At 47.1% G+C, this 14,893-nt stretch overlaps 1 protein-coding gene across 1 annotated transcript in view; it reads right to left on the minus strand.

Moving 5' to 3' along the window:
* USP53 (ubiquitin specific peptidase 53) overlaps window positions 1-14,893 on the minus strand; it is a 321,924-nt gene that overhangs the window by 16,780 nt on the left and 290,251 nt on the right. Inside the window, exon 14 of the mRNA XM_069630685.1 lies at window positions 1,488-1,587. Coding sequence (XP_069486786.1) covers window positions 1,488-1,587 — 100 coding nt within the window. The remainder of the gene's footprint in view (window positions 1-1,487; window positions 1,588-14,893) is intronic.

The raw sequence follows: 14,893 nt of genomic DNA on the forward strand, positions 1-14,893 counted from the left end.
CAGAGTAAAATAAATTACAAGCGAACGCTGTTTAAGCTTCATCCAAACCCCTATTGAAGGGAGTGGTGGATCCAGACGTACAAGCATCCCAATGATCCTTGGAATATGTAGGGGATTTTAAATCCAGAGTTTCGACATGAATGAATGTTACTCCGAACCCTGCTATTTCACATGAGGAGATCAGGCACATTCCCAGAGGAAGGCAAAAGCAAGCAACATGAACTGGCCCTTCAATGGTACAAATACAGTCAGCACCTGATCCAACGAAGTGGCCAAAGATTGGGTGGGAATTTGGGTGACAATGAACAAATGCCTGCCCTCCTTGAAAAAAAAAAAAAGGTGGTACCTAATCCAATGGGGAACTTGCGAGGGGCTACTAAAGCTCAGCTTAAATGTACCAATTTAGCAGAATAGATCCAAGCAAATGATACAAGTTTTAATCCTTCTTCTTATGGCTTTTTGGGAACTTGTGGGCTCAGAACTTAGCGTTTTGTGCCCCGGAGAGATGTAAACCTACAATGGAGAGACAACATGTGTTTGCTGTACCAATGTCTCGAAACAGAACCTTTTCACATTAGCACATGGAAGAACTTGCCTTCTCTGCAAGATCTACTATGTGAAAGAACCTTTTCCATACATTTTAGGATTTGAGAGCACCACTTGCTAAGGCTTATCCTAAGGCCACATAAGCACATCATGAAACAAGATCAGGCATTTATGGCACTTCTGGCAACCCTTGGCATTCGACCACCTTGGTCCCCAAGTTGGGCCCCTGAGTTAGGCCAAATCACCATCTTTGGGTTGCACCCAGGTTTATCATTCTGTGGTGTGATCTGTCCCTACAACACACAAATGTTTCACTCATTAGGACAGTCAATTTGAAATGATGATGGTTGCTGGAAAGGGTACAAAAATGAAATGGCAGCTAATCATCTTCTGCTTTTGTGTGAATGCGTTCTGGATATACTGAGGTAAGCAGATCCTGAAAATGCGCACCCACAGTGTAGTCTATTCTTAAGAGACTTTGATATAGCAGGCACCTATGATGGATTGATCAGAAGCATCGTAAACCATCTATGAGAGAGGGAACTTCAAATAGTGCTTAAAGCATATGTAGAAGCCAGGTGTGGTAGAGCGAATGCGATACAGGACTACCAAAGGCACAAAGGTTCATTCTGCAGATGCAGTGCACTATGAAACCCATTACCTTCTGGCTAAGGTAGGAACCTCCTACACGTCTGAAGTGGGCACTCAGAGATAGAAGTAAATTAGGTTGTGCACAAGAATATGAAGCATTAAACGTTACTATTGCACCCATATTTTTGCTATGGACATAACGCCTCCTCTCTTTGATTACAAAATATCCCACTACAGCCCAAAACAGACTAACAAACATAGATTTGGATGGCTTTCATGACATTTTAGTTGATATAATAGCAGCAAACAGCATAAAAACATGTTAGCCTGGTCTCTGGCATGTCCGTTACCTTTCAAGCCGAGGACTACGCATGTGCAGCTCAGACTCTGAAGGGACGTTATTCCGTGACCCACAGCGGACATCAATAGACCTTTTTTCTGTCTTCAACTCTGAAAGATAAAAGTAACAGTTTGTGTGATTCCTAATATAAAGAAATATAGTATCCCCATCATTACTGAAAGTCTGTTTACATTGGGAAAAAGACTCGCACAAGAATCATTCCCTTCTAAATATTGTTCTCTTTACCTTAGGAATTAGCATTTCAACCACTCAAAGGACTCAACATAGCCCAATGCTCAGCGCCGGCCAACTGCTGACTAACCCCTAAACTGTGTGCAATGCCCTGGGGCACAACTATTCGGTAGAATCCCACTCCCCATAACTTCTGGAATAACCTCCCACAAGAGTCACCCCCAATCGGGGTCTTTCATGGCATAACCCGAGACCCATCTGTTCTATCTATTAAAACTATCAGGGGAAACTACTGCTGGAATCTGCCAAGAGCTCTAAGAAGCCATTAAATTATGGGGCGAGTTCTCTCCAAATAAACAACCAAATAAAGACTACCATTTTGTTGTTTGTGTCAAAGTAAATGTAGACTTTGTGTCACTCCTTATTTGATTCGCACCTCAATTTCTTAATACTCAATAGATGTGATATCGTGGGATAAGCCACCTGAGTTCATAAGCATCCTCCCCCACTACACCCCATGAATGCCTGCCTGAGCGACACTATATAGTAACATATCTACACCTACTTAAAAGCACTACCTATGTAGTAATCCCACCAAAAGTAACATGTGGAATGACCACTGCCCTTATACCTACATTGCATTAAAAGAGACATAAGTAGTGAAACACCACCACAGACAACTGCATACACAGTCATGCAATTCAATTAATATTTTCGAATAGGCAGAATTGTATCTAATATTGATAACCACTAACAAAACGAATCATTGCATGCCGACAGCTTACCATTTAATTTTCGTTTGACAACAGCCATGCAAAACCTCTCCACACGGCCGAAAGCCACAAATGGGTCCGCATTAAGTGATATAATCCTGTATTTTATTGAAACATTTAAAAGCAAGCTAGAGAACTGAAGAGCATTTCACTGCCACCACCAAGTCTATCATGGGCTGAACGTGAGGGATGAACCAGATCTATTATTTCACACCACGCAAGTCCTCTCCGTGTTACACGGGCACCACACTGGTGCACTGGAAGGGCATCTACTAGTCCTTTTTCACTTTGACTCATCTTTACTCCTACAATTTAGCTCCCCTTTTAGGAACGCACAATCATAATGGGAACGGCAGAGACTTTCCAAACCCTAGCACTCCATGGCATACTTGCCCACATGATTTGCAATGGTGAAATCCATTCCTACCAGTCCCATAATGGAACGTTAAAATCAGGTGGACTGTACAATCATCCCCAAATGGAATGGATAAATGTTGCCATGTATGCCAGCGAGTAAAGTGAACATGCCCCCCTAAGGGTTGAAAGCATCTCTCTCGATCTTTCTCCTACTAACATACACCTCTCCTGTTAAGTAGCCCCAAAGGAGCTTGGTTATTCAACACTGACTGGTGGTGCAGCAAATTATTAATGCATGTGCATCTTGTAAAGGAAGTTGTGGGACCCTCAACCTCCTAAATGAGCGATACATGGCATTAGGAATTACTTGTGGGTGGATCCTCAGCCTCAGTGGCACTTCACTTAAGGAGTCGGGGACCAATAGATAAAATAACCTTATTTGCCAATTAAAAAAAACTGATTTAAGATATTCCAGGCTTGTGGAAAATCACACTAATGACACAAATGACTGCTTCAAACCAGGTTCGGGGGTTGTGTACTGATGAACCCTTTCCCCTCTTTGCTAACAAGCACTTCTATCTCAGTCCTACTACCCATCAGTCTATCTGGTTTCATCCATAGCTTCCTGGCACCAAAGTCTTGCTTGGCTAATCCAAAGATACTCACTCTTCATGCGTGGCATACTTCACACAACTCAACTAGCCTGTCATTGCGTGTGGGGCAGACTTTCATATCTTTTATTAAATTAAACCAATCTGTCCCGTCAATCCCCCCCAGTCGACTTCTCCTTACGAAAATAACTGTTAGTTCTCAATCTGTAATTCTGGCCTTCAGTCACTGATCCTGCAAGCTGTCAATATTCTGTAACCTAGCAACAGGTCCTCCCCTGGTACACAACACCGCTACGTGAAGAGTATCTCACTGCAAGCTGGCCAATGAAATCCAGGAGTGATTTCATAGTCGTCCCAGAATTCAGAAAATATGAATACCCTGAAATCCAGTCCACAGCCCAGCATTTGGAAAAACATTAAGTTTAAATAAAAACTGTGGCTGGTCCCAAAAGGACAAGTAGGTTAGATATGCTTAATAACACATACCTAGAAAGTGATGAAATCTCTTGAGCTTGTACTTCTACATTACAGATTGTTTTGTTTTTTGTTTTATTCGTATTTATATAGCGCACAACAGCCCGAGGACATCGTGGCACTTGTTACAGTACAAAGCTTTGTTACTTAGTTATATGGTCATTAGCAATATATATATATATATATATATATATATATATATATATATATATATATATATATATATATATATATATATATATATATATATATATATATATATATATATATATATATATATATATATATATATATATATATATATATGGGATACATTACTCACCGTAATCGTATTTCTGATGCTTGTATCTGCTTAGATTCACATGCTGTGCATAGGCCGACATCTAGTGGAAGCTGCGGAGTATTACAGTTTGTTTTTCGAAAGTCGAAAATGGGCGTCGACACAGGCGTGCCAGTAATACTATCCCTAGTGTGACGTCCACTGTACCCAAGATCCCTCACGCGTGTAGGATCCTCAGATTGTATTTTTTCTGACATGAGGAAGCATGAGGAGTAGCGTGAGTACAGATAATCCAAGCAGATAGACAGAAAGGTAAGACCACAAGCAATCATGCGCCTTCTCTCGGAGGGGAGGAAGGGTGGGTCGCATGTGAATCTAAGCAGATACAAGCATCAGAAATACGATTACGGTGAGTAATGTATCCCTTCTGAGGCTTGTGGAATCTGCTTAGATCACATGCTGTGCATAGATTAGCGAGCAGTACCAGAAGAAGGAGGTGGGATGTGAGAAGGGTCATGAGCAAACAGGTGTCTTAGAACCGCTTGTCCCACTTGTGTATCTGCCTTGGAATGAGTGTCAATGCAGTAATGCTGAGTAAAAGTGTGAATAGAGCTCCAAGTAGCCGCTTTGCAAATGGTGTCGAGGGGAACATTTGCAATGAAAGCCAGAGTGGCACCAATGCCTCTAGTAGAGTGGGCCCTTGGCGTAAAAGGCAGAGTCTTTTCAGAAAGAGAGTAACACAGCTGTATACAGTTGATAATCCACTTCGAGATAGCGCCCTTAGAGACGCGATCCCCCTCTCTGCCTGTAGCTACGGAGACAAACAGTTGATCTGTTTTCCTTAGCGGTCTGGTTTTATTTACATAGTATAGGACCGCCCTACGCACATCTAGAGTGTGTAGTTTCACCTCAGCCGAGCTTTGCGGGTTCTGGAAGAAAGCCGGAAGCTCGATGGACTGGTTTACATGGAACTTGGATATGAATTTAGGTGAGAACCTAGGGTGTGTGCGTAAAACCAGTTTGTCCTTGTGGATAGTAAAGAAAGGATCCTGCACTGACAGAGCCTGAATTTCACTGACCCTTCTTATGGAGGTAATGGCTACTAAGAAGGCCGTTTTAAAAGTCAGGTGTTTGAGACTACTTTTATGCATGGGTTCGAATGGGGGTCCCATGAGCTTAGCTAGCACCACGTTGAGGTCCCATCCTGGCGGTGGGTTAGAAATAGGAGGGTGAAGTCTCTTTACTCCTTCCATGAAGGCTTTAACCACTGGTACTTTCCACCACGAGACCTTGTTATGGGATGTGGTGTAAGCCGAGAGGGCTGCCAGGTGTACTTTCAGCGAGTTAAAAACCAACCCTGCATCCAGCAGGTGGAGCATGTATGTTACAACGTTGGAAGGAGTGCAATCAACCGGGTTGATTTGTTTATACTGGCACCAGATAACGAATCTTTTCCACTTATCAAAGTAACAGTGCCTTGTATTTGGTTTCCTGGACTCCTTTAGAATGTCCATACACCTCTGAGGTAATTTGAGATGTCCAAACTCTATGACTTCAGGAGCCATGCTGCTAGGTTCATAGAGTTGGGTTCCTGATGCACTGTTTGACCCTGCTGCTGGGACAGTAGGTTGTACCAGGCTGGGAGTCTGATGGGTTCGCACACCGCCATCCTGCGTAGGTGTGGAAACCATGGTTGTCTCGCCCACATGGGAGCAACTAGGATGAGCGTCATCGATTCCTTGTTCATCTTGTACACCACCTTCCTGATGAGAGGAGTTGGTGGAAAAGCGTACGCAAACATCCCTGACCAGTTCATCCACAGGGCATTCCCTTGGGAGTCCGGTTGGGGGAACCTGGATGCAAATCCTGGGCATTGTTTGTTTTCGCTTGTGGCGAATAGGTCTATAGTGGGGAAACCCCACTGAGAGAAGAGATCTTCTACTACGTCTCTGTGAAGGACCCATTCGTGTTCTTCTGGGAGGGAGTCTCTGCTTAGAGCATCCGCTAGGGAATTGAGCTCCCCTGGAACATGTTGCGATGACAGGAAGATGTTCCGTCTGAGTGCCCATATCCATATTTTCTGGGCAAGCTTGGACAGATTTGGCGAACGAGTCCCTCCTTGTTTGTTCAGATAGAACATGGCTGTCGTGCTGTCCGTCCTGATCTGCACCGACAAGTTCAGTAGATGGGGCTCGAACGCCCTTAGCGCTCGGAATACTGCCAGAAGCTCTAGCAGATTGATGTGGTTCTTGGCTACTGAGTGAGACCAGAGACCCTGAGCTGTGTGGTGGAGATGGTGAGCTCCCCACCCAGTCAGGCATGCGTCTGTAGTCACCACTGCCTGTACTTCTGGATCGTAAAAGGGTTTTCCCCTTGCGAGATTCTCTCTTGTCCACCAGAGTAGGCTTTGTACTAGTGTTGGCGAAACGACCACTAGATCGTCCCACTGACCACTTGCCTGAGACCACTGTTTCGCCAACCATTCCTGCATGGGGCGCATGCGCAGACGCGCGTGGGGGACCAGGTAAATGCATGACGCCATCATGCCCAGTAACCGCATTGCTTTGCGTACTGTTATCTGTTGACCTGACTGATAATGCGGAATTTGCAGAAGTATATTCCGAATTCTCTCTTCCGAAGGGAAGGTCAATCCTTTCTGAGTATCTAGGATAGCTCCTAGAAACTGTTTTGAGGTGCTTGGCACCAGACTTGACTTTTTCTCGTTGATGGAGAAGCCTAATTCGTGGAGGAGGTCGATAGTCCTCTGAATGTTTGATCTGCAAATTCCTGGGGTTTCCCCCGTTATGAGCCAGTCGTCCAGATAAGGGTACACCGGGATTGCTTCCCTGCGTAGGTGTGCAGCCGCTACCGCCAGTACCTTGGTGAAAACCCTTGGTGCTGAAGCTATCCCGAAGGGCAGTACCTTGAATTGGTAGTGGCGACTGTCTACCTTGAAGCGCAAGTACTTTCTGTGCGCTGGGAGCATGGAAATATGAAAATAAGCATCTTTCATATCCAAGGTTGCCATGTAATCCCCCTTTTTTAGGAGGGGGATTACCTCTTGTAGCGTGGTCATACGGAATTTTTGGGGCTTGACATACTTGTTGGCAGGCCGTAAGTCCAATACTGGGCGCATTGTCAAATCTTTCTTTGGCACAAGGAAGTAAGTTGAATAGATACCCTTGTTTACCTGGTGTCCTGGGACGAGTTCTATCGCGTCCTTTTCTAGCAGAATGGCGATCTCCTCGAGAAGGATCCTTTGATGCTCTAGGGAGTGCACTCTTTGTCGTGGGGGATGATTCCGGGGACGCTGCAGTAGTTCTATACAATATCCTGCGGATACTGTTGACAGCACCCATCTGTCTGAGGTGATCCCTTCCCAAGCCTGGGTGAAGGTGGAAATGCGTCCCCCTACTGGGGTTGCGTGGCAAGGGACCCTGAACTGAGCATCACTGTTTTGGTGGAGGCGTGCCCCCTCCCTTGTTGGGGCTGCCTCTGCCTCTTCCACGACCTCTCTTGTTACCCCTGCCGTAACTTTGGGTAGACTGCTGGTTGTTATTCCATTGTGTACCCTGTCCCTGGGCATAGTTGCCTCTTTGTGAATTTTGGCCGCGTGGGCGACGAAAATTATTGTTCCCCCTCTGGTTAGGGGGTTTGTTGGTAAGCTGGCCAAGGGATTTGAGAGTCTCATATTCATCTTTGGCATTTTTAAGTGCGTCTTCGACCGCTTTCCCAAACAATAGGTCGGGTTCCACTGGCTTGTCTATTAAAGAAGCCTGGGTCTCTGTCTTGAATCCCGACTGCCGTAACCACGCATGTCTCTTGATAACAGTACCTTCTGCTATCAATCTCCCTGCGTTGTCAGCGGCGTCGAAAGTTGCCTTTAAAATGCAACCAGACACGGCTCTCCCCTCTGCCGAGATCCGAGCCAGCTGGCCCTTTAACGGTTCTGGAGCAGAGGCGATGAGCGCCGCGACTTCTTCCCATTGATGGCAATTGTAACTAGCCAACAGGGTGGTGGAATTCGCAATCCTTGCTTGGTAGGCGGACGTTGAGGCTACCTTCCTGCCAAACCCGTAAAGCTTTTTGCTCTCCTTGTCGGGAGGAGCTTCTGATGAAGATAAGGGCGTGCCAGCCCTTTTTCTAGTGTTGGTCACCACTAGGGAATCTGGTCTAAGATGTCCCCTTATATACAGAGGGTCAGACTGGGCTGCCCGGAAAATCTTTTCAATTCTGGGGTTGACAGCTCTGGTGAGGTTAGGATTCACCAGGGAAGGATCTATTCTTCGTTGTATGGATTTGAGGATAGGGATGGTCTGAGCGACCGGTCTTCTCTCTCCTACAAACTCCTCCGCGAAGTCCCTTTCCTCCTGTACACCGTGGGTGTCGATGTGGAAGTGTTCCGCTGCTCGCGCGAGAACCTCGTTAAGGAGGGGCTGGTTATCAACTGGAGAGTCAGTAACTGGGGCTTCGCTTTGTACTGGGGAATCTACTCTGTACATTTCCTGCTCATCTTCTTCCTCCTCCAGGTCCTCATCTTCTGCATAGTAATCTGTCCCGGTTTGTTCTTCCATAATTTCTAACTCCTGGTCCTCCTTCGGGAAAACTTGTCCCTGGTAACTGGGGAGTGGAGTAGAATATGGAGTGGAGTAAGGCTGAACCTTGAAGGGTTCAGGACTTTCGACCCGGGGCTTTTTACTTAGCGGGATAGGATCGGAGGAGCCTGAGGGTGTGGCCCCTTGAGGGTTATATGAAAGAAAGTGTTCTGGGTTCTTGTCATAAAAATCAGCCAAGGAAGACATCCTAGACATAACTCTGTCTATGTCTACACTGGACCATTCCCTGGAACAGGGTATTACTTTAGCAGGTGATGATTTATGGGACTTTTCAAGGGTAGACTTGAGTTTACTTGTCTGCCTAGGGTGAGAGGATGGCTTTACAGGGGTGGAAGGCTGTGCTTTCCGCTGTTTCCCCCCCTCCCCGTGCGTGGAAAAATGTTTTCCCTGTCCCTTGGAGGCCCCAGAGACTTTCGACGCCTGGCGCCGAGGGTCTGGAGAGGTATTTGGGCGTGGGGCCTCACTGGTGTTAACCGCGGTCTCGGTATCTTGGAGCGCGGCCTGGGGGTGGAAGTCGTCTTCGTCTCCCGACGATCGAACTTCCGTTAATGTGTGTAGCGAGGCACCCTTGGCAAGAGTGGATGATTGCCTTGCGTCGTGAGGTGATCTCGATCGAGAGCGCCCAGAGGACACCGAGTCGGACCGTTCTTTTTGTGCCTCTTTCCGGGAAGTCGACGTCGTCGAGGTCCGGTTGGTCTTAGTGTGTTTAGTGTATGCTATGTGTGTAGCGCTTGCGTCGCCGGGGGTCTTCCCCATAGCCGCCCTGCCGGACGACCTTCCGAGGTCGGGGACCTGCGCTCGTCGGCTGTCTTTCGACGCCATAATGCCCTCGCCGTCCGAAAGTACGGCGTCGCTGCCATCGCTGAAGGCGCCCTCCGCTGCCATGGCCTCCTGCCTGGCGTGGTGGGCCCAACGCTTTGTCGAACGGTCCTTAAGTGTCTTAGGTTTAAACCTACTACACGCTCTGCAGTTCGCTTCGGGGTGATCCCTCGGCAAGCAGAGATTGCACGTGGCGTGCCTGTCGACCCAAGGGTATTTGCGATTGCACTTGGGGCAGAATTGAAAAGGGGTACCCTCCATACGCACCTTAAGGCAGCGGGCTGCTAAGTGTAGGAATATATAAATGTAAATCTATATATCAAGAGTGAAGAGTATGTACCACCCCCCACTCTCCCTACTTGTAAGGGCCGAGGCCAGCGGCCTACTAGGCCCGGGCCGAGGCCGGCGGCCTTCCTAGGCCCAGATCCGTCGTGCAGCAGCCGACGGTCGATGACTTCTCCAGCCGTCGTCGAGGTTGAGGGTCGACGTTGGGGTGGGGAAGGGAATGAATAAGAAGTATAATTATAATAACAGCAAAAGTATGGCTAAGGCCAGGGAACTCCGCAAGATGCTTCCGACCAGTATGGCGGAAAAAAACAATCTGAGGATCCTACACGCGTGAGGGATCTTGGGTACAGTGGACGTCACACTAGGGATAGTATTACTGGCACGCCTGTGTCGACGCCCATTTTCGACTTTCGAAAAACAAACTGTAATACTCCGCAGCTTCCACTAGATGTCGGCCTATGCACAGCATGTGATCTAAGCAGATTCCACAAGCCTCAGAAATATATATATATATACACACAGGTTGCAATATAGTTACATAGTCATTAGCAGTACATTTACAGGTTACAATACAGTTTTATTACATTTGTGTTGTATTACAATATACATGGCAGAAGTAGAGGAGGCAGTCCTCCACTTGCTAGTTGAGGAGAGAGGCCTTGGGGTTGTTGCGGAAGACAGAGATGGAAGTTTCAGCTCTAAGGGTGGCAGGGAGTGAGTTCCAGAGTTTCGGTGCAATATAGGAGAAGCCTAGAACTCCCGCTGTGGCTCTTTTTATGCGTGGTATGTGTAGCTGGTTGGTGCACTGAGCTCTGGTGGGGCGAGTGGATGTGGTCCTTGATATTACTTCAGATAGGTATGCTGGAGCGGTTTTGTTGATGCACCTGTGAGTGATGGTGAGGATTTTCAGAGTAATACGGTCTTTGACCTGGAGCCACCGTGCTTCACGTCTGGCGTGGGATATATGGTCTCTTCTAGGGATGCTCATCGCGGCTTTGAGGGCATTGTTTTGTGTGGTTTGCAGTCTGTGAATGTTTTTGGCGGAGGTGCCAGCTAGAAGGGCATTGCAATAATCGAGTTTGGCTCCTATAGTTGCTCTAGCAATGGCCAAGCGGTTGGGGGTTGATAAGTAGGGTTTAATGGCATTGATGAGTTGGTGCTGATGCAGAGGCTATGGTGCTGACTTGTTTGTTCATCGATAGATTTGCATCAATGTGAACACCTAGAGTCTTGACAGAGGATGATACGGAGATGGTTGAGTTGTCTGTGTTGAAGTTGTTATATTGGGGGCTTAGTTTCGATAATGTGTTTGTCTGGCCCAGGATGAGAATTTCAGTCTTCTCCCCATTAAGACAGAGGCCATTGACTGCCATCCAAGCTTGGATAGTGGGATAGATGTTGTGAAGGGCTGTGGCGTCTTGGTGATAGAGTCCAGATAGGGGTAAAAGTACTGGAGTGTCGTCTGCATAGTTTGTATATGCAACACCCATGGAGTCAAGTAGGTTGAAGAGGGGTTTTGTGAAGAGGTTATAGAGGGTGGGGGCTGTACAAGATCCTTGGGGGACATCGCAGTTTATAGTGGTAGGATCTGTGTTAGCTGTGTCTGAGTAGACCTTTATGGCTCTTCCTTCAAGGAAGGAAGTGATCAGGATGCTGCTTGATTAGAGAAATGGGCTGCATGGGTGAGGTGGGTGGTGAGTGTTTGGTCATCTACCAGGTCAAAAGCAGCTGATAGATCGAGGAGGAGGAGCAAGGCAGGTTTGGAGATGGAGTCGTTTGGGGCCAATACACACCCGCCAGTGCTACATCGAAAGATTTGCATAAGATGGTATTTTCTAATGGCGCTGCAGAGCTATAAATAAAAGAATGTTGTAATATGGTGCATCTGCAGTGATTTAGTGGACTCTTATCAAACGGCGTCACTGCAGTTTTTGATTAAGTATATCAAACATGTTTTTTAGTGGAGTACATATAAAGACCACAAACCTATTCTGAACACACCCCAAAGCTAGCACGCATAAAGTAAGGGAGACCTGACACGTCTCAGTCCTTCACCATTACTGATTGTGTACTTTAGCAACGTAAGGGTAGGCTAGAGAGATGGCAGGCACCCTTAACCAAAAACTAGGCTAAGTATGCTTGCATCTGAATAACCAGTCTTCCCCGATCTCCCTCAAAAATCTTTAGACTTGAAGAAACCACTGAAGTACTCTCCGAGAAAGCATGGCAGTCACACGGACACAGCACATTGCCCCTCCCTCACATACGCACCAACTCTCCGCCCGGTAAATTTAAATAACTGGTGTGTGAAAACCTCACTATTGGCGAGTTGGTGAGTTCATGAGTCAATGAAATGATGTGGTGGTGGTGGTAATAAACTCTGGGCATTGCTGGTCTTGCACTCTTTTTCTCATCTCAATCCATAGGGAAAGCAGCAACTTACCGCTTTTACAGGGCTTTCATTCCTGACCACAATTTCCTTACAGTTAATACAATTTTACTATTGTACACTTCATCAGAACCAGATCTACAAGTTTAAAGACACTATTGACGCAAGTTTGGAGCATTCTTCGTGTCAGAGTTGGCTTTGTTTTGCAGAGAAGTTCGGCAGGCACACTCAGTACCTGCAAGTTGTGCAATATTACCACTTCATGGTTTATTACTCTGGCTGGCTACTTCATGCAAATAACTGACAGCATTAAGTTTGTAGAAGTTCACTGCAATGACCAGGCAATCAATGCTCAACGAATGTGAGCCGCATTTTATGTTGCGACATTAAGTTCAAGGTATGGTCAATGGACCCATCACAAGGATAGTCAACGCTCCACGTGAATTTACGAGAGCACTGTGCGAGTTATCTGGCACCAAAACTCTGCAAATTCCACTTAAAATACTATTTTGGTGCAAATGAACCCTTCGACTATCCACTCAAAGGGCCGGGTACAAACCACTAAATCCAGTAGTCACATGCAGTAACTCTTCAAACATTTCTTTAGCACCCCCACCTCCATAGTATTCTGTTTTTTCAGGCACAGAGCCAGCCATTGGGTTGGGAGAGATTATGCCCCCCTAAATTGTGGTAGGTGAAAGCTGGGCTGGTAGAGGAGAGAAGCCTACCTCTTCCCATATCAATGTACCCGACCCTCACCATGATGAAGCCAACGACTCAACTGCTCTGCTCAGCTTTTAGTGGCTTCTACCTCCGATTATTACCATCTCTTTGTAAAGTGAAATATCCTTTTAATTATGGATCAAATGCTCTGAAGGAAGGCTGAATAGATATTCAGTCTCCTGGTGTCAGAGGCTGAGGGGTTTTGGGGGGGCGGGGGGGATAAAAAGCTCAATGGGTTAATGAACCTACTACAGATATGATATTTATAACGCACCTGTACACAAGTGTTTCTAGGCGCAACAAGACAAGGAATAGGGTGCGGGGGGGCAGAGGGGACACAGGACAATCTTACTAGGCCTTGGGTCATTCGGATTGTGCAAGTGTGTCAACAAAAGTGCAGGGGGAAAGGGAGAGGGGAAGTGCAGGGTAGAGGGAAGGGGACAGTGCAGTCAGGGTAGCACATATCTGGGGAAGTGCATGGACACCATGGGGTAGTAGGAGTTACAGTTACAGCCACTAAGTGTGCAGTAAGCCCTAAGGCAGTCCTGGAAGACTGGCCATGGAGGGCCTTGTACCATGTGAGACTCCTAGGGTAACCGGCAGCCAGTCAGGGTAGGTAGACAGGATAGCAGGTTAGCAAGGGAGAGAGAAGGCAGAGGAGAAATGGAAGGTCTTGAGCAGCTTCTGGAACTTCAGGTGGTCCAGCTTATGTTTGAGAGGGGCAGGGAGGCAGTTCCAGCAGGAGGCATCTGCAGAGGAGAGAGAGAGATCTACCCCCCACTCTCAGAGAGTTCCAGGTAGCAGGGCTAAGGGTTCTAGAAGGAACGTATTTAGGCAGAGCTTGTTGGATATAGTGCGTCCCCCAACCCAAGAAAGCCTTGTGGTCGATGCAAAGGGTCTTAAACTTGATCCTTGCAGCCACTGGGAGCCAGCGCAGAGATTTCAGGACTGGAGAGATGCAGTCCCTCGGTTTGAGGCCAAGGTTAAGTATTGCAGTCCTGTTCGATTATTTGAAGGGGGCCAAGTGTAAAGTTAGGCAGATTGAGAAAGAGGCTGTTGCAGTAGTCCAACCTGGAGAGAACCAGAGCTCTGGAGACAGCGAGCTTCGGAGGGCAGGTGAGAAAAGGCAGAATACCTCTGAGGAGGTTCTGCTGGAAGTGGGCCTTCTTGGCAAGGTCCGAGATGTGAGGAGAGGAGTCGAAGATGATCCTAAGGTTTTTTGCCTCTGGGGGTCCCAATGAGTAGAATCTCAGTCTTACTGGCGCTGAGGTAGAGCTCATTGGAAGCACACCAATACTGAAATGCGGATAGACAGTCAGGAATGAGCGAGGAAGGAGAGGAGGCTGAGGGAAGCCTGAAAGAAAGCTGTGCGTCATCCGCATAACACTGGAAGTTGGAAGAGAAGGTGGAAATCAGGTGGGCCAAATGGGTCAAGTAGACATTGAAGAGCCAGGGTGAGAGGATAGAGCCCTGGAGGACACCACAAATGAGAGAGAGAGGTGGTGGAGAGAAAGGACCCAACTTGGACCTGAGAGTGTCGGTCCAAGAAGAAGATCAGCCACGGCACAGCCTGATCCGTGATGCCCAGGCTCTCGCAGAGAAAATTAATCAGGATGGTGTCAGCGATTTACCTTATGAAAGGCAGAGGAGAGTTCCAGTGGGAGAGCTGGAGTCAAGGTTAGGGAGCAGATCTTCAAGGGTGTTCAGAAGAGCAGTTTTTGTGCCTGTGGCTGCTCTGAAGCCAGACTTATGGTCTTGTAGACAACCAACAGATTCAGTGTGGAGTGTTAGCTGGGAGATGGCCAGCTTTTCCAGAAGTTTGCCCCACAAAGGAGTGATGCAGATCGGATGATAGTTTGCTAGACAGTAATGATTGGCAGAAGGCTTTTTAGAA

This window comes from Ambystoma mexicanum, chromosome 6q, assembly GCF_040938575.1.
Source record: "Ambystoma mexicanum isolate Mex_15411 chromosome 6q, UKY_AmexF1_1, whole genome shotgun sequence".
Taxonomy (NCBI): domain Eukaryota; kingdom Metazoa; phylum Chordata; class Amphibia; order Caudata; family Ambystomatidae; genus Ambystoma; species Ambystoma mexicanum.